This window comes from Tyto alba, unplaced genomic scaffold (genome assembly GCF_018691265.1).
Source record: "Tyto alba isolate M040663 unplaced genomic scaffold, T.alba_DEE_v4.0 Super-Scaffold_27, whole genome shotgun sequence".
In the NCBI taxonomy this organism is placed as follows: Eukaryota; Metazoa; Chordata; class Aves; order Strigiformes; family Tytonidae; genus Tyto; species Tyto alba.
Genome location: NW_024881301.1, coordinates 3,159,767 through 3,180,268, shown reverse-complemented (window position 1 = coordinate 3,180,268; position 20,502 = coordinate 3,159,767). Strand labels below are relative to the sequence as shown.

Sequence of the window (20,502 nt, the reverse complement as noted above, 5' to 3'; positions counted from 1 at the left end):
GCCCTCTCAATACTTCTCTGATTGTACCCAGTAGCTTCCTGGACTTCTGAATTTAGGATATTTACAAGTTTCATACCATTAAGCCATTAAGTATACCTAGTCTTCAACAATAAACTATAAAGCAACTGCATTCATGTGCTGAAGTACAGCACCTCATTTAGCAAAGCTGTGGCAAGACCTTCTAAGTCTTCTTTAAGACTTCATACATTTAATAACACTTAATTAATACAGACTTACTAGAGAAATTGTCAAACCATATTCTCTGCTTGAAACAATGAGAAAATATCTATTGAAATCAATGGATCTGGCTCTTATTACACAGAAAATGTGGTTTCTAAACTGTATGTTTTGATGCATTATTGAAAGATCTCTGAAATAAATTTGAGGGTGAGGTTTGCAGTACTAATCTAGTTGGAAAAAAACCCAAATCATATGCCATGTGACTAGGCCCAAATAATTAATGCTTTTAGAGACTGATGTTCACTTTTAGTTGTTTTGGTTTTTGTTTTTTTTTTTTTTTTTACTTACTGCTTTATATGTTCTCTTTTGTCCAGCATGTTTTCTGATTTGTTCTCCATTAGGCCCAGTTTCAACATGCATGGAATAGATAATGTCAAAGAAATCTTCCACGACGGCTACCCTCCGTAAAGACAGCTTCTCATCCACGCCCACTCCATCCTGAAAAGAAAAAAAAAAAAAAAAAAAAAAAGAGAAAAGAAAAAGTAAGGAGGATGGGATGAATAGATAAATTATGACAATCATGGGACATGTTCTCCTTTTTTAGCAGATCCACTGAGATCTGAAGGTCATCCACCCTGTGAATGACAGAAACGGTATTGTAGGAAAGCTGTATGATAAGAAGGATCATACTGACCCTTGCAAGCAGTCCATTTTGCCAAGCCAGGGCATTTGGTCTCTGATAGAAAGTGATCTTGCACTCCAGTATTTAAAAAACTAAACAAAAAGTATCTAAGGCTCTTTCTCCAAATGCACAAACAAGATTCAAAGGCAGAAGCAATCCCAAACACATGGCACAGAAATGCATTATGCAGCTGTTAATAAGAATGCAACAGCTCTTTTGTCCTCTCATTCCCCTCCCAGTAAATCTGTAGCTAGCATTTCATAAAGGTATTTAATAAAAGGTTTTAATTCACAGGTGACAGAGCTGAGTGTAATTATGAATATAGAGGAAGTTGTTACAAACAATTTACCCCTGTAAAACCTGCTTGAAAATATACTGTATGAAGACATACCACAATATGAGGATAAGAAAGTGATCTTTATAAAATTTGTGATTTTTGCACACATCTGTCCAATTGGAACAAGTGACAGAAAAGTGAGGACACCTACCATCCAATTTTCAAAAGTGATAGTGCCATGGTAGCTAAAGACTTCTAAATAGAAACAGTCCCCAATGTCTCTGAAATTAATCAGTGCAGTTCAGCTCCTGCCTTTTAAATAGGACCATCCATATGAGTTGTTTTTTTGTTTTATACCTGTCTATGGATTCAAATCTAATGAAGGGGAAGGAACTGGGACTCTTGTTTTTCCAGGGCAGGCATCTATCAAACAGGCTGTGTTTTGCAATACAAAATAAGTATATGAAGAATAAAATAAAAATGGCCAATTCACTTGTACTCCAACAAAGCATTTGAATTTAGACCTCTGGAGGCAGCAGTGTCACCTAACCTTCAATGTGTATTTTAAGCAACAAGGGTGCTCCAAACCTAACACATTTGATAATACCATTACTGCTGCTGTAATTCATGCCACAACAAAATGATTTACATTGACCCCTTTGTGGCAAAACACATGCAATTATTGCTGCGATGACCAAGTAAAAGTGAAAGATGAGAAATGAAAAGGCAATATGTATGACTCCCAGTTGCCATCCCTCCGCTCAAAACTTCTTGCTAACACATTCCAGTAAGTTCACTGGATGTGGACAAACACCATTTCTTTTTCTCACTGTCCCTATTTTTATTCCAGCCCACTTACTTTTATTCTTCATAGAGTTCAGGGAGAAAAAAACAAATAATCCCAACGGCTCCAAAGAACCCCCAGGGTGACACAGAGGAGCTCTGACACATTCTCAGTAGTGATGGAGAAAATGTCAGTGCCTTTATAGTGTAACTTTCTAAACATGCATGACTAAATGGTATCAGGTTAGGAGGCATTGATACGCTACCAGCTAGACAAGTTTTGTCCTGTCCTGCTCCAGTACGCCCAGCCTTCTTCCGAGAGGTCCCTGCCCAAAGCTACGTGGTCTCTTCCATCTGCACAACAAGTTGGGCTCTTTATCCTTGGGAGACAGCTGGACCACAGCAGAACTCACACACACACGTGATGAGAGGACTGCCACAGCCCTGACAGAAGTGACCGTGTTGAGGCTTTAGGGTGGAGGAAGATGAGGAATTTGCAGTGCAGCCTCCACCACAGGTTAAAGCCTCAGAAATAAGCTGGGAAGAGTTGCTCTGAGAAGGCGACAACGCTCCCATATTGTGAACAGTCTCTAAAATTTCACTAACCACCAGCTCAAAAATTCTGGGGCATCATGGTCAGTTCTGGTACCAGCATCATTAAGAACCTGCTTGGTATTGCCCACCACTTTTGCCCATTGTTTTAAAAAAAATGCTTTAGAGATGGGGCCAACATAAAATCCAGATCCTTGCATCTTTAATCTTTAGGGGAATTCACACATGAGCTCTGCGAGGAGCCCATCTTCAATCATTATTTTCTCACCACCCAAACAGCATGGTGGGATCCCTAATGATTTCAAACACTCCTACTATGACGACAGTGTTATCTCACACTGCTCTCCAAACACTCAGAAGTTTATAGTGTTGATTAACTGATAAAGATTTGATTTGTTTATTACTAATGAGTTTTGGTTTAGGAAATTTCCTATGGGGGAGCTCTCTTTTTAATTAAAGAGAAATGCAGTACAACAATATTAATTTAAAACCTGAAATGGCACCTCAGCAGAGCTGACACATGAAAACATTAGGAATACATTCAAAACAGAAACTCAAAAATGAAACTCATTTTGCTGCTTTTGGTGGCCATAGTGTGCAGTTTTGGTTTTTTTTTTTGAATGTCCTCCCTCCCTCTGAGCACACTGATACCCAAAGGTAGGTAAGGATGATGTGGGTGTGCTCTTGAAACTGCATTTCTCCATCCAGCTGAATAAAACGGTACGTATCGCTACTACTTCTGAAAATACAAGGAAGTAAAATCTATACAAACTCTCTGTCATGCCTCTTAATTGAAGTGCCAGGAAATGAATATAAACTTTCTAAATCTTGTCAGTCAAAAAGGGGTAGGAAAAAAATGGTTTACACAAAGTGGAAACTGCTTCAGGGGAAGACAGTACTATTATTTAACATCTCTACTTGTAACTTCATCATAACTTTACATGGTGGGGCCTGGACATGACTAGGTCAGGCTTCACTCTGCTTGATGCTGTATAAGGCAATAAGGTAGACCTTGTTTCAGAAAGCCTGAAGTGCTGCAGAGGGTGCTGAATTGCTGCGAGTAAGATGTTCCGTCCATCTGGCAACATGTAATGCTGTGCAGAGAGGTAAGCCTTGGCTGCAAAAGCTAATACATCAGATGAGTAACTTGAATAAGGTAGATACTTACTGAGACTTTTGATATCCCAATACTGACATCCCAATAAGTAAAAAGCTGGGCAAATGATACAGCCTCAAATCTCGGTTTAAATCATAAAGTCCCTGAAGTGGACGCAGTTGTATCAGGTCTTCCTGCCATATGCCATTACACTACACTTTTATCTTGAAATTGCTATTTGATAAAGGCATTAACAAAGAAGCTCTACTTTATGAGCTGGCTTTGGGTAAAAATGTTCACAGTGCCTAAGGGGACATTTTTTTAGCCTCAACTAAGGCTAAGGGAGACAAATGAGGGAATACATGATAATGCTATTCAGATGTCTGAAAGGCTATGAAATGTCCACAAGGGACAGGACAAGTAATAAGCTTAAACCACAGCATGGGAGATTTACATTAGACATTAGGAAGAACTTACTACTGATGTGGATAGTCAAGTGCAGTAATAGTTTGCCTGGGGAGGCTGTGGGATGTCTGTCACAGGAGGATTTTGAGACCACGTTAGAAAATATCTGTCAGGGGTAGTTTGAGTAAATCCTGTCTTGGACAGACTAGATATTAATTGAGTTCCTTCTTTATAACTCTATGACTGATAAGCTTAAATGCCACTTTCAAAGTGACGTGGGTACTAACAACTCTGGAATGGCACAGAGGATATTTATAAATGACTGAGGTATTTTTAGGACTTTCATTCCTCATGGCAAGACTCCAAGCCCTACTTTCAAAAATTACTTAGGAATGGAAGCCTCACTGAATATTTCACTTGAATAATTGGACTTAGACTCTTAAATCTTTTAGGCCAAGCTTCATCCCACTTGTTGCAGCCATCACAGAGGTATGACCCTATCCTAAACCAGTTGTCTCAGATTCCTCTCTGGCCAACAGCGTGACAGGCCCTGCCAAGATACAATTCATCCTTACAGCTGCTGGAACAGTTTCAATCTCTACCAGAAAGCAGTTACTTTATTCTACTCTTTGCATTGCAGGGTTTCTTGTTTACGCTTGTTTTCCTATTTATTCAGTGCTCTTCCTATGTTCTTAGGATACAAATAAATAAAGTTTCTTTTCATTTTTCAGCCCTACAAATTCCACTTGCACTCGAAGATTAAAGCTGTTTGTGTGTTTATTTTCAGATACCTACATAAAGAATAGATTTCTGGACAGAAGTGACTTTTACAGAGTTGTACACCTCTCAGAAAGTGCTAAGGATCCCTTTGAACAAGACTGCTTGAGGAGAGAGTCAGTCTCTTTCATTGAGGTGGAATCTACAGGGATAGTGAGAGTAAAGAAGGGGGAAAAGTCTGCCAGTAAAGCGAACAGATAAAACTCTTTGTCAAGACAGCAAAAAGATCTATTAAATAAAAGGCTGTCATTTTCACAGTTACTTTGCAAAGGAGAAAAAAATGTAATACAAGCCTTTAAAATTAAAGTCACTGGAACAAAAGTGCTTGCAATTCCTTGCTTGAGAATACCTGCACCATCTCAAGCTGAAACTTCTTGGGGGAAACAGGTCTCATAAAACACCCTCTTGATTCATGAATGAATGTAACTATCAGCATCTTTACAGTGTTTGAAAAAAATATTCCTATAAACACATGATAGACGGAAATAGAGAATAAAAGTAAAGGCTTGGTTCGTGCTTTTATAGAAAATGTTCAGGTCTATAAAAACCTCTGTTGTAAAAGCATCAAAGCCAGAAGCATCTACAAAACATTAGGCATAGACAAAAATAACAATCAACCTAAACATTTCATTACATAACATAAATCACACACAAATGTAAGACTGCTTTGAATGCAGAAATGTGATGTGTCAGATTTTTCTGATATAACCAGTTCAGACGACAGCAGAATTAAAGCGCATTTGTGTCACCACACATCTGCTGACCAGTATCGCCTTTTGCAGTCTTGATGCATTTCCCCTGGATGGGAAGCAAAGTTTTTTGCTGACTAAAATACTGTGCTCTGAATTAACTGTGTCCTTACAAAAAGCTTTGCACATAAACCCCCACCTTGTTAGCTTGTAAGTAATGAGCTCCTGACATGTATGGAGGCGTTTTACACCCTTTGGATTCAACACTGGAAAATTTTGCATTGTAACTGTTAGGAGGAACCAGTGGTAGTAGACATGAGCCTTATATACTTGTCTGCAAAAATAAGTTAAAATAAATGAATAGATGAAAATCTTGCTATATGTTATTTCCTTTATCTGGTTGCTCAGTTACTGTAAAAATATTAATATTTAAAAAGAGTGATGACCATTTAAGAACATCTCTTACTCCCATAGAAACAAACAAATCTAGCTGCATCAGCACACTGATTTGAACTCCCAGGTTACTAGTACGTCCATTTGAATATCTAACTCATTCCTGTCAGTGCGGTATAAATCTACAACAGACTAAAAGTTATTAGTATCTGATAGCTATAATTAAGTGGCCTAAAAATAAATAAAGAAATCATTTCTATCCAGTTCCTAATGGGAAGTGTCTGTAAGAGCAAAAGGGGTATTATTTGAAATGTATAGTTTCTGTTATTCATTGTATGATGTTTGAACAGCAAATCTTGTATTTTACCAGCAGATGGAGACAGGAAAAAAATCAAGAGTTATATTAAGGCAGATACACACCAGAACCATTTCCAGCTGACGAGTCCTCTCTCTAAAACCTTTAGAGCAACAAACCCTACAAGGGCTAAACCAATAAGCTAGGATATGGCAGCAACAGGTCAAACTAATTGTGGAAATAGATCATGAAAACGAAGTAAAATAGCAAATTAATATGCCATTTGAGATGAGAGACTAAAACTAAACAACAGACACAAAGTTTGGGGATGTTATAAAACCTGTAGGCGAGAAAAAGTCCTCTAACTGTCGTGATAGGGGAGTCCAAGAGACCCAATAAACTGCAAAAGAGACCAAATCAATACTGAGAAGTCCCTTTCTCCTTTATTTCTTGGATCAGTTCAGATGATGGGAAAGCACCAAAGCCAAATCTCTGTCCATAAACAATAAGGGGTGAATGCTAAGTGCCATATAGGTCTAAAAGATCCCCCACAAAAGGACTATCCTAATGAGTCCTTTCAGGTAAGACATCATCTGGTGTGAATCACTAGATCCATTAAATTAAGTTCTAGCAATTAGAGAAAATGGTGTTGTGAAATAAAACTTGCCAAACTGCAAAGGGAAGGTCTGTCACCTTTCTTTCCTTGAAGTGTAGTAAAATTGGCCTGGAGATTATTTCATGATAGACAAGGTACCTTCAAAGGTATCTTCAGAGGCCCCTCTGGCATGGATAACCTGGCCAGCAGTCTCTAAGATAAATATTTAAAGTTTTTTCCATATTGGAGAAGGGCAGACACTTTTCTTTTTCATCTTTCTTCAGAAGCGTGGATGGATAGGCAGATCTAACATCATCAGTGTTAGTGTAGGAAAAGAGCTTTGAAATGAAACATGGAATGTGTCTACTGACTCCTGTGTCTCCTACTGAAAATAAGCATGGACGTGGGAAGCAAGAGGCAAGTTCAAAAAGCAGCCTCGAGATCAACTGCACTCAGACCCCTGAAGGAATGTCAAAGAAAACCCCAGTGAGGACTATAGGACAGGCAGAGCCCTGGTTGCAGTCTACTCTTCATCGCTAAGAGTTACTTCTTAACGGAGGTCTGAATATTCTTCTCCCTCAATGCACTAACACCTGATTTTTTTTTCCTGAGGTATTTAAGCATTTACACAACCATTCTGAACAAAAACGGGTCACAAGACAGGCCGTATTTTACTATTCATGAAGTCTGTTGCTGCAAGCTAACCACACACCATGAGCTGTATCTCTGCGAGCAAGCGGGACACAGCAGGAGCAGCAGATCTGTAGAGCAAAGCAGTTGATACCAATAAGGTGATTCCACACTAAATATTTCAGGCTAGCTCTAACCTGGTCACTTGTCCTGGACACCCACTTCTGGTTGCAAGCCTGTAGATGCATGCCTGGTACAACCGCCGGTTTTCTTTCACTGGCAGGAATCCGGTTCCTGCACTGAAAAAACCACTGCAGTGTGGAACGAAGCACAGCAGGCACGGTCAGGAGCTTTATTTCAAAGGCACATTCATTCTCCAAACTAAAACGCCAGTGCAGATGCAGCCATAGCTTCCTTAGTAAGACGACGAGACAGGGTTTTTCACACGTGCACATAGTGGTAAACATTACCCAAACTGATGAGGAAGACCTAAGTATCTAGCTCAGGGACACACATGGCGCTGCTGTGACCGGGCAGAGCAGAAAAAGCTGAACACCTATTCTGACATGGAGACCACCTTTGCCACATTACTCCCCCTGCCTGCCTCCCTCTCCAGCACATTCCTGCCTACTTAGTCTGTTAAAAACAACAGATGATGCTTCCATCATTAGATGCAGTCTGATTACAGCTAGCCTTTTTTTCCTTTTATTTTTTTGACACAGAAAGCAAATTAATGCTGTATTCTGTCTACAAAAAGTATGTTGAATCGGTATATTTAATACAAGAACAATTAACCCAGGCATTAAATGCATCATATTCAGTGAAAAGCACGGGACAATTCCAATTGAACCAAAGCTAGAATTGGACAGAGAGAGGAAGAGCATTTGTAACACCTGGGGGGAGATGGCAGTTTGCACTTCAAAGGTGAACAGTTTTGGTCAATTCCTACCAACAAAAAAAAAAATTGATTCATCAAATTGCATATTTTTTTTTATTAAATTGAACTTAACTATAACTTACCAATGAATTCTTCATTTTAAAAAATCATCTTCAAAATAATTTCTGATCTTAGACCATTTCCGAATAGTTCGTTCAGAAGCCTATATTTTAAAAGAGAAGCAATAACTATTTCTTTTTTTGATAACCAGATTGTATTATTTCCTGTTCCCTGAAGGATGCTGTCTCTTTTCTAGTGGGTTAGTTTTCTATCAGAAATAATTAAGTTTTGACTTTGAAGTCTATTTTTTTAAAAATACTCACTACAGTTCTGGAAATATCCAGCACACTGCACTTGCCCACTTCAAACTCACTGTTTGGTAAGAAGCTGAGAGATAATAAACCTAGCTAGGACATTAAGGGTAACAGAATAGAGGAGGAGTGTAACATAGCCAAATTTAAATGAAGTTTTTGTTTAAGCTCACATTCATGATCAAAGTTTAAATGTGTTTATTCCTTCTCAATAGCTCATTAGAGGATTCATCTAGGTATGAGGAACTTCTACCAGAATTTTCTGTAATTGTGTGAGTTCTAAGAAATTGCAGTTTTTAAGGTTAAAAAACTGCCAAGACTTCAGTTCTACCGTGAAACAGAATGAAAGTGTGTGAAAATTCACCCCATTAAAGTAACATGTTATTATTTTACTGAAAGTAAAACTGAACATAGAGGTTAAGTATTAGGATAGCTATAAAATAAGATTTCTCCTAACTAACAGACAACAAGAAGAATTCAAAGAAGCGATTCTGAGGCTGGTGGTAATCCTTCTGTGTACAGTGGTTCAAAAAATCGTAAATACAACATCAGGCTAAGCCGAAAAATAGAAGGATAACAACTCAATGAAGCACAAGTGACCATTAAGTGCACAAATATTGAAATGACATTCCCTTTAAACACTTTTTCATGTCTTTCTACTCTTCATACATTTTATCTGATAATTATATCTGCCAAGCTGTAAACAGTTACTTCAGAACTTTTCGAGAGAAGATTGCAATGCCAAGCTAAGTGCTTAGCAGGGGAACTGCCTTTTCAATCTCACAGGTAATCTGGAAGGGTCACCTACTCCTGGTGAGTATTTTGAGGGGAAAGGACTTCAGCTCCCCACTCTGACAGCTCAGCACACTGTACATTGATTTCCATGAAACTCAGTTTTACTTTCAACTCAAAGCAGACAGTTCTTTGTATCCATATAGTACTTTGGTGAGCATGAAAAGATTTGCTTTTCCTAAATAAGGTTACCAGGATAAAGCAAATATTTCTGACCGTAGGGGATTTTAAAATTAATGGGCATGAATCCTACAGCAGACCTCTTTAGTATGTTTTGGGGTTTTTTTCTAAATTATAGTATCTGGTATTGTCATCAGTTCAGCAAAAACAAATGGGCAAGCTACTAACTAAATGTTAACCCTTAACATTCCTGTCATGTTCCAAAAATGAACAATTACACAATTGTATTCTGAAGTGTGCTATACTTTACAGGTATTCAAGCACTAGCAGAATGCAATGTAGATCTATAATGCCACCTTTTTTCAGACTGATGAAATGCAACTACTGTACGCCAAAAGTAACGTAACACTAAAGTGAAGCTTAGATAATGAGAACTCATTACCCCAAAGTGCTGCTTGTGGAATTAAATGTATATTTTTAAATTATATTCCAAATACTTATAGGACTCTGATGCAAGGGTGTTCACTGAGAGAGCTTTTTTAGTAAATAATGTGATATGCAAGTGCCAAGAGTTACATACTACAAGCAGGTGGCAAGAGGATACCACACCACAGATCAACATAGCTCAGTGACAAAACTTCTAAAAAAAATAATAAAATTGCTTCAAAATCCTAGTTAATTGGTAAAATACTTCAAAAAGTCAGGGGAATGGGATGCATCAGAAAACTGCTAGTGGGATACAGTGGTTTTGTGTCTAGATCTCTGGGTCCAACTCCGACAAAGGCTTTTGTCCCTTAAAGTTGCTTCTACCTTCCACCTGCTGTCTGCTGCAAGGAACAGCCTTGGGGTGGCCAGGAGATGAAGTGTGTGACCCCATCTCTCCCATCGATGTTCCTGCAACAGCTGCTCACTTGCCAATACAAAGTGAGTTCAGGGTCCAGCACAGTTCCAGGAGGACAGCTGTCTCCATCACCAAAACCACTGTTACGACAGACCATTAGGTGCCATTAACTGGTAACCTCATTAGCAACATCAGTAGAGACACTGGGGATCAGATTTTAAGCTGCACCGGTGCTGTACAGGCAGCTTATGGTAGGACAGCTGAGAAAAGTTCAGTGGCTTTGCATCATCCATACAAAACCTTGGTGCTGACAGAACCCAGGCACCGGTTCAGCAACCTCACTTGCAAAGCAAAGCGCAGAATAACGACAAGTGTCCCCAGCTCCAGGGCCAAAGGGGAGAGGAGCCTTCAGAGCACCCCATGCTCCCCGCCTGGCCTGGTTCTCTGACCACATTACCAGTATATTTCCCACACTGAAAGAAAGCTGTTTGTTCCAGGGGCCAAAAAGGTACTTCTAAGACTAAATATTCCTGGAGTATAAACTAACAGCCTCTGATGGAGGTCTCTCTAGATTTCTGCAAGGACAAATGGGCAGGGATTACGAAGGGGCTCGCTGTAATTGCACAGGTAATTTTACCTGCCCAGGGATAGAGGCCACGGGGGGACTCAGCAGCCAGATTATTACAAAACTGAATGCGTGGGTCTGTGCTTGGCACATTGACTTCTGCCTGCGGGCGGTTTTAGCAGCAGTGGTGTTACAGCACGGATGACCTACGAACATAAGCAAAGTAGGAACTGTAGGGAGAATTAGGGTCTGTTCTCAGATGGAGTAATACAATACCTAGAAAAGTCAGGCAAAACATGGGATACACAATCTCTCCACTAGATCCAAAACCGAAAAAGAAAATGTCATGTCAGATACTGGCAATAAGTTTTCAGTGTAGTCAGCAAATGCCATGAACCAAATGTCTAACCATGTTCTTCAGGAAAATTCATCATGAGGGGTGCAAAAGTTATCCTTCCAAAAATATATTTTAAAAAAGCCAAGTTTTTTGATCCTATCTCAGACCTGAGGGAGGGCTTGTGTACTCAAATGTATCATCAAACTAAATTAGTTGGTAAATAAAGAACATTGCTTTATTTTTTGTTAGTTTTGTTAATATTTGTGTGTGTGCGCACATATCAGGTTTTAAGAAACAAAATAAGCTCAGCAGACTTATGTGGAGCTCTTTAACAAATTATTTGTTAGCTTTTTCTTTAATTAAATTACATTTCCTTAGGTTTTGGGGGTTTTGTTTGTTGTTTTTTTTTTTTTTTTCACTCCTACAACAGCACTTTTCTCTCCTGAGTAACCTAGGCAAAAACAAGTGCCAGATGTAAAAATCTGTGTTTCTGTGAGGAATCCCTGTTGCAGATAGTCAGATCATTTACATCAACTTTCTCTCCTTTTCTTCCTCAACTGTAAACAAAGTCCACAGCATGAAGAGGCCAATCCTTGCCAGGAGAACCAAGTTTTGAAAAACACTGCTCAACCATATGTTCAGTTCTGACCAGCGTGATAGTTAGGAGGCTGACATCTGCAGATGGAGAGTTCATATCACCATTCAGCACAAACATGCTGCTACTGTACACTGAAGTCAATATTAGCCAGACTTTGCTTAGGAGAAATTTTCAACACTGATCTACAGTTTCACCTTGCCAATTAATTTTTGCTACAGTGATGTAACGGAAATATATATCTAAAAGGAATCTATGAAAAAAACGGTGCTGGTGATTGAAAAAGGGAGCCTTTACGAAGCCTTTTGATCAATCTCCTTTAGAAGGAAAATTCTTCTGTATCAAATATTGCTTTGAAGCTGTTGGTGTGATAGAAAACGCTTGCTAATGCTACACATGATGAACCTTCATGAAATCCCACCAAAATCTATTTGGCCTGTAGGGTTATGCACCAAGAGAATACAACTATCTGAAACAGTCTCCTGAACTTCTCTGAAGACCCAGCAGACTCAGTTTTTCTCTAAAAAAACCCTATCAACCTTTCTTTCAATAAGCACTATAAGAACATAAGTCTTTCTTGACTTACTTAATGCCCTTCTGAAAGCAGTGAGAATACTCTACTTAAATGTTTGTGGGAGTGATATTGATTCTGTTACAGAAGCAGTAAGATAAAATGCATTTTCCCTGCTACTTTTTACTTCTTCTCCCTCTTGCTCCTCTCTCTGTCTATCTGCAGCTCCTCAGGCAGTGCAAACACTTTTTTCAGGGCTTAAACTGATTTATGACTAGCAATTTCCACAGGACTTGTGTGCATGTTCTCTCAGGCATGCTCAGGCACCACCACTCATCTGAGGGCTGGGAATCAAAATCTGTGTCTGTTCTGCCACTGACAATGAAATTCAGTGGGTTCATGCTTGTTGTGTCCTTCGTTCAGACCTTTACTGCATAGCGGTCCCCTTCTTCGAAAGCTTATACTTAAAAGATATGCCCCTGTATGAATTTTCTTTTAAATGTTTTGCAGTCTTATCTAACATGCACATGTTTCACTGCTTATAAAACAGAAGAGTGAATGGAACTATTTTCCTTTATTACGTTGCTTTGAAACTTAAACAGACATAGATGTCTGGACTGTAAATTCCCAGTAGAAAGAGATGAGAACTTCAGCTACACGAAATTTACTCAAAACATTTCCTGCATCAAATCTGGAGCGTTCCCTCAACAGCAAACAGTTCAGACCAATGGTAATTACAGATTACAACACTGGCTTCGCAAATGCTGTTTTATTGGGTATGTTTGGTTTCTTAATTTTTTAGTGAAGGGGTACACCCCAGTGCTGATCGCTAATGATGCTGTCCACCACCCCTTTTCTTTTTTTAACAGAACTAAAGAAACAGTCAAATGGAAAACATACTATTTCCTCAACAGCACTGCAAAACTACATGTCTTGAATAAGTAGCTAACCAGATTCACCCAACATTTGATGCACGATAGAAGACAGGAAATCAGAGTATTTGCAAGTTGAAGACTCCCTATTAATCAGATGTTTGCAAGACTCTGCCTTAATCTTAATAATCTTGGTACTGCTAGGTTAAAAGTTGGACTCAGTGACCTTCAAGGTCTTTTCTAACCTAAACGATTCTATGATTTTATGAATTTACCACCATATAGTGTTGCTTCACCTGCTATACGTAAAGCACAGTTGATGAAAGAAAAGGAAAGATGAAGATGAAATAGTCTGCTCTGTATAATTAAAGTTCATGACTATTCTTTCATATCTGCAGCAGTTAATACGCAAACCATATGAATCTTCATAATTATTAGTACAATTCTGTGCCCAAAACACAAACCAAGCACTATATTAACATTTTTTTTCTTTGAATATGTATCCTTACTTGCACTTTCTTTATATAAAAAGAATAAAGTTTTCAATTTCTCAGCTGTTTACCAGAACAGGAAGCTAAAACGTAGCATTAGAATTCAATTAAGTATTAAATAAAGTATAATTACTATGTTATTCATCAGGTTCACCAGTATTTGGTGCTCTGTCTCCCAGTATCTTAAACTACTGTGTTCAAAGTGTAGCAAAACCATAATTCACCAATACTAAGTGACTTGCCTATTTTCTTGCTCCTCTATGTATACTGGCTGTATTAAGATAATGGGACATAACACTCAGATGTCTTCAGTAATAATAATGACACTCATGTTTCTCTTCCTGTCATTATGTACACATGCTGTGTACAGTTTGACTGATGGACACAGCCATCCAGCCCAGAGCCATCAGTAATTCACAGTTTAGCTTGCCACATGCTATGGGATCTCTTGAGATTAATAGTACTATACAAAATCCCGGACATTACAGAGGAAAGAAAAATCAAACGGTCACTTAGCCCATTCCCCGACAGAAAAGGGACCGTCTTCTGTTGCTCATGATGTACTTTCTTCTGACTTTTCTGAGGTAGCTTTTAGCACTGCCTCTGAGAGACTCTTTTACAGACTAGTAGAGGTAAATACAGAATCTTTGGCTGAGGCTATGCCAACCGCCTGCTACAAAAGGTTTGCAGGCTGCTGCACTGCTGTTCCTTAGTTATGTTCACTTGGAAGGCAAACACGATGCTAACACACTCTAGGACTCCTTTGAGGAATAGAGTTTCTCTGTCATACTAGATTGTATCTGCTGAGAAGGTTAGCACGGGCCTCTCAGCGGCAGTGAGAAATAGGTGATCACCTTCCAAAGGCTTTGCCATATCACTGCCTTGTTTCCAGTGTAGCTCCCAGCTCCTGCTCTGCTCCGGCCAAAACCAGCTTCACTTGCAAGGGGTCCAACACATTCTTTTTTCACAAATAATAACACAATTAAAAATCCCACTCACACTGATTTTAAGAAACTCTTGCTCAACCTCCCAAATTGTCCTATTCTCTCTAAAATGATGCTCTGCCTGCAAAGGACTAGGGACACACCATCATCAGTTTTAGTTCCTCAGCAAAGCTGATACAGATACAGAGATCACAGTTTCACATGCACTTTAGAGATAGATGGCTAAGGGTGTAAAGCTTCAAATCTATGTTAAAAGGAGAGCCAACGTCTATTTTAATCTTATTGACAGCATGAGCATTTTTATTCTGCTGAACAAAATATTAACAAGGGCTGAATTTGCAAGTGCAACATTTTGTTTCTTTCTACATCAGTTCAACATTAAACTGCATCTTCTGGGATGTTGCTGTGCCTACTGAAAGCTGCAATTTGCTTTTCTCAAACCTTCACCTTTTCCTTACATCAGGCTCGATTCTTCCTGGACTACATTTCCCAAGACACACTGCAGAAGGAGACCATGTGCACCATGAAACATTTAGTAAAATCAAGGATGCCAGTGTAGTAGGAATTCTTGTATCACATCTCCCTCTTTGTAAATACACTGCACCCACTCATTTGCTTGCACTTTATAGCAACCATGATCTCCAAATAACCTAAGAGGCTTTGCAGCACTTGCACCAACAGATGGAGTCAGCTATGTGGACTAAATATGTACTTTATCTACATCATTTAAGCCTTGTCTGCTCTAAGAGAAATATGCTATTACTTTACTGATGAATCACACCTGCTACCCAAACCACATACAAGGCCAGTCCTCCCTCACTAGGAAAACTCTAAATTCAAAATCCTACATCTACAACTGCCAAATCAGCATGGATCACCAAGATGTTAAAAAGACCACTCAGACAAGACCTGTTCTGTTCTGTGCAAATAGCCTATTACAGTACTATATTTTGAGTGCTACAGTCTATAAAAGGAAATGACACAGTAATTTCCCATCAAATAAAGTAATTTCTAGCATAACTTTTCATTGGGGGTATTCTGCATGTATCCTGGAATTTGCTTTCTGGGGAGACATCGGGCACAGCTGCATGTCTGGTAAATATGTGTGCTTGTTTTTTACATATGGATGTGTGTGAAATTCAATTCAATTTGATTCAATTATACTTTACTGGCATGGTAAGCTGGCTAAACATTGCATAAGAAAACTACCAGACCCTTAAGGTAGCTGTCATCAGGTGGTACAACACATTTAGGATGGGGTTTCATTCTGTATCTGGGGTTTCATCCCATCTATCTATTCACCACTACAGCCCATTTTCCATCTTGCTCAGTCATTTTTAACAGTAATCTGCCCTCTGAGAGTACATCACAACACAATGCCATCATTGCACTCTCCTCCAGGGGTCAGGAATACTTCTTCCTCAGGCTTTTTGACAAACACATTTTATGATTTCTGACGATATCAAAGAAATCTTTCTGAAACTCCCTCAGATTTTGGATGTTGAAGCAAAAATGGTTGCTCCGTTTCATTTTTGCCTATTAGATTTTCTGCTCAGATGCTATTTTTTTTTTGTCTTCTTGTTTCCACTTGTAGCTTATAGACATTCCTTCTCCGTTCAGTGCATCTGTTTCAACTCTGCATATTCACTGAAATAAAGAAATCTGTTAAGATGACAGCATCCAGTCTAGCATCCTATTGTTTGCATTCATCCTTCCCAGACCTCAGTTACACTGAGTATCGTGAGTTACAGAATCATAGAATCACAGGGTGGTTTGAGCTGGAAGGGGGCTTTAAAGATCATCTAGTCCACCCCGCTTACCATGGGCAGGCTCACCTTACACCAGACCAGGTTGCTCTAAGCCCCATCCAGCCTGGTCTTGACCCCTTCCAGGGAGGGGGCAGCCACAGCTCCTCTGGGCACTCTGTGCCAGAGCCTCACCACTCTCATAATAAAAAATTTCTTCCTTATGTCCAATCTAAAATCTACCCTCTTTCAAATTAAAACAACTGGCCCTTGTCCTGTCACTACAGGCCTCAGTAAAAAGTCTCTCTCTATCTTTCTTATAAGCCCCCTTTAACTACTGAAAGGCTGCAATGTCTCCCCGGAGCCTTCTCTCTTCCAGGCTGAACAACCCCAACCCTCAGCCTGTCCTCACAGGAGAGGGGTTCCAGCCCTCTGACCGTTTCCATGCCCCTCCTCTGGACCTACTCCAACAGGTCCACATCTTTCCCGTGCTGAGGACTCCAGAGCTCGACACAGTACTGCAGGTGGGGTCTCACCAGAGCAGAGAAGACGGGCAAAATCACCTCCTCCACCCTTTGGCCACACTTCTTTTCACAACGGTGATGATCATAATGATTTAGAAGGAGCCACTATGATCAGCTCAACTGATGCTATGTATAACTCAAGCTACATAAATCCTCTGAATTAATTCTTGTGAGTTACTGATGTTGCAGGTATTGTAGCAATTTATTTTGCATTTTTTGTCCCACAGAAGTCAACCTATTATAATTATGGGGCCAAGAAATAATGGCATCGATGTTGCTTTCACATTTGATCCTCCTGTGCTCTTGTATTACAGCAGAAGGAATACCTTCTGGTTGTGGCGAGATGGTACCTTGGAAATACAGTCTTCAGCAAGCCATTTACTAGAATGCTCTTCTCCAGAGCTTGATTTGTGGTGTAGCATATTCACGCAGGGTTTTTTTTCATGTTAAGCTTTTACAATCTGATTTGTAAACTTCAGAAACTGAAGCTTCTAGACAAAGCTGAGCTTTATATAATTTAAGATGTATTCAGTGTTCCTATCTCTGTAATTAAATTTTAGCCTGATTTTGTTATTTTGAACACCTTCTGAAATTTTTTTCAAAGAGGTTACTTGGCATTATGTTGAAGGATTCTCCTGAAATTATATCCTTCCTTTTCTCCTCTTTCATATTGATGGCCTTTGTTTTAAGAAAAATTATTAAACTAATATTTGAATTAATGAAATAGGCCATGGAAAATCCTAAAATTGGTCTAAAGAATCTTTTGATTTAGGAAAAAAAAAAAAACACTTGTTTTGCTTTCCCAGTTTCTAAGTCTACAGGGTCCACTTGGGACATCTGCAGAGTTTAAAGTGAAAGTTCTCAAACAGCAGCCTGCAAGACCATTCGTAATTTATAAATCAACAGTATCAGTCTCTAGAACCCCCCTAACCACTAGCATTTTATACACTCATCAGTCAAAAGGCTGATAATGAAATACCCATGGTCCTTGAGAGATTTTGAGAATTGACAGGGAGTTGTTGCTAAGACTGACAATCTCTTCCATACAGCTATGGGGATTACTAAATGATTTTTGTCTGACTTTTTTTAACACGAAAGTAGAATTTCCACAAGCATTTGACTGGAGATGGGATTTTTTAAGAAAAAATGGCAAACACCATGGGACTCACAATGAAATTGTAACAGTTGATAACACTCCATTTTGAAGCTATTTTAACAACTATAAAGAAAGAGAAATCTTCCTGCTCTTTTTTACATTAACATCTTTAGGATATAGATGCAGTTTTCTGCTTAGTTTTTCACAAACAAATTCAATTTTTATTTTCATGGGTGATGTTATTATTAGTCAGGTATTTTACTATCTTTTTAGGTCCCAGCTGTGTTCTATTAAAGACAATGGGAGTCCTCCAGCTGTATTTGATGACACGCAATCCTGCATTTAGTGAAGCTGATAAAAAAATAGTTTTCTCATATTACAGCTGAAATATAAACTTCTTCTAGTACCTGGGGCTACGGACATTCCTCCTATCCACCCTCTCTTCCCAATTCCCGGGCTGCCCCATTCAGCTACATGGAGGAAGGGACTCGCAAGTCTTCTTCAGAGGGACAGACCCGGGTTCAAATTATATCAGATGAATATTTGCACATCGGGGACTCAAGACTGCATTATCCTAGCATAACTATATGCAAATGTTCTTCTTGCCTGTAATAGCCAGTTTAGTACCTTGAGGGCCAAAAGTTGAGCATCACAAATTTTCAGCGATAGCTGTAACTCTATACGATGGTACATACCGTATAGCTACATACACACAGTAAGAGAGCACCTGGGCTGGTAAACAAGAGGCGTCTCAAGTGCTGGCTTCTGGAAAAATCAGAAAGTGAGGGTGAACACCAGCAGCCACAGCGGCGCAAGGTTCCCTTTCCATTCCCTGCACCTCAAGTCATGCCAACCACGACATGTCACTATTTACAGCAAGTATTTGTAGCTGCCGAGCCGCTGGGCAGCCCTACATCTGCCAGCAAGGTCTCATGCGGCATCACGTCACGGTACAGTGGATTTGCTTAAGAGACTTGGGGCTTGTTTCCATAGACAAGGGCTTCCTTAAGTCAACCCGCCAGTTCCCAGAGGCCTGTGATGTCCGCTGGCTGTGCTGCCAAAGGGCAGGCACGCTGTGGGCACCCAGGACCGCCCTGATGAGACAGGTACCATCCTCAGCGGGGATCTGGGCAGGCCAGCGTAGATAACCCACTCACGGCTTCCCACACGGGTGCCGTGGCCAGAGGCGGGTATCCCCCACCTTATCTCCAGCGCCGGCATTATTCTGGGTGCTACCAGTGCCTGCCGCAACCGCCGCGCTGGCGGGCACAGGGCATTTGCTGCACTGCAAGCCCACCGGAGATGCTATTTTACCTCACGTTAAACCGCGCGGGTGCTGGCTAACGGCTGCGCGGGGCCGGCACCGCCGGGGCGCTGGCCGAGGCCCGGCGGCCCGCGGGATGGCGGCTGCGGGTCGGGTGTGTGTCGTCCCCCCCCCGACCAACCGCAGCCCTGGCCCTGGAGGGCTGTCACGGCCCGGCAGCCGGCCGCGGCGAGGCTGGAGCGGGCCGGGGGGGGGGGAAGGCGGCGGGCGAGGGGGCGACGGCCGGGCGGGAGCCGCACAGGTGCTGCCGCAGCCCGTCGCCATGGGAACGGCGCGGCGCGGCGGGAGGGACGCGGTGCCGAGGGCGCGGTGGCCGTCCCCCCCCTCCCCGCCCCACTCCGCGAGTGGGAGCCAGTAGTGGGGGGTGTGTGTGTGTGTGTGTGTGTCCCGGAGGTATTTCACTGTTACCATAGGAACAGGCGGCGGGGGAGGCGATGGCGGCACAGCCGCACCCGCTCTCCCCCCCCCCCCCTCCCCGTGCCCTCAGTGCCAGCCCAGGCCCTGCAGCAGTTAATGGAGCCGCGGCGGAGCCGGCCCCGGGATGGGGCGCGGAGCCCTCGCCCCTCAGGGCAGCCCCCGCACCCAGCTGGCGGCGCGGCCCCGGCGCCCCGAGGGGCGGCCCCCGGCAGATGGCCCCGCCGCCCCCTCCCCGTCCCCGGCGAGGGGCGAGGCGCCCCCGGGAGGCACCCGCGGCCTGTGCAGCGCGGGCAGACGGGGGGGTGTGGGGGAACAACAACAACAACAACCACCAGCAAAACCCCAACCCCGCACGGCGCGGCGGTTGTTTACGGCACCATATGGCTGCGGAGGGGGGGGGGGGGGGGAAGGAAATGTCTGCCGGCTGCCGAACCGCTGCGCTCATTATGTCCGATGGAGTGGCGGTCACCGCTCACCCTCCGCCCCCCCGGGACACCCCACGCACGGACACGGCCTCTCCCCGCTTGCGGCCCCCCCCCCACTCCAGCACCGCGCAGATGCTGGGGGGGCGGCGGGACCCAGAAAACCCGCTGCCTTGCGAGAAACCGTTTGAGCTCCAGGGTACAGACACACAGCGGTCTGGCTGCTCTTGGGTTGCCGCTGAGGGAGAATTCACGCCCCTTCCCCAGAGCTTGTCCCTGTGTCTGTTCCAATCTATGTATGCCC

General features: G+C 41.7%; 1 protein-coding gene across 4 annotated transcripts in view; it reads right to left on the bottom strand.

Annotated features, from left to right (window-relative positions):
* The window catches only part of NOL4 (nucleolar protein 4), a 195,212-nt gene that overhangs the window by 160,095 nt on the left and 14,615 nt on the right, over window positions 1-20,502 (bottom strand). For all 4 annotated transcript variants that reach the window (XM_033001097.2, XM_033001100.2, XM_033001098.2 and 1 more), the window contains exon 2: window positions 529-678. In XM_033001097.2, coding sequence (XP_032856988.1) covers window positions 529-678 — 150 coding nt within the window. The remainder of the gene's footprint in view (window positions 1-528; window positions 679-20,502) is intronic.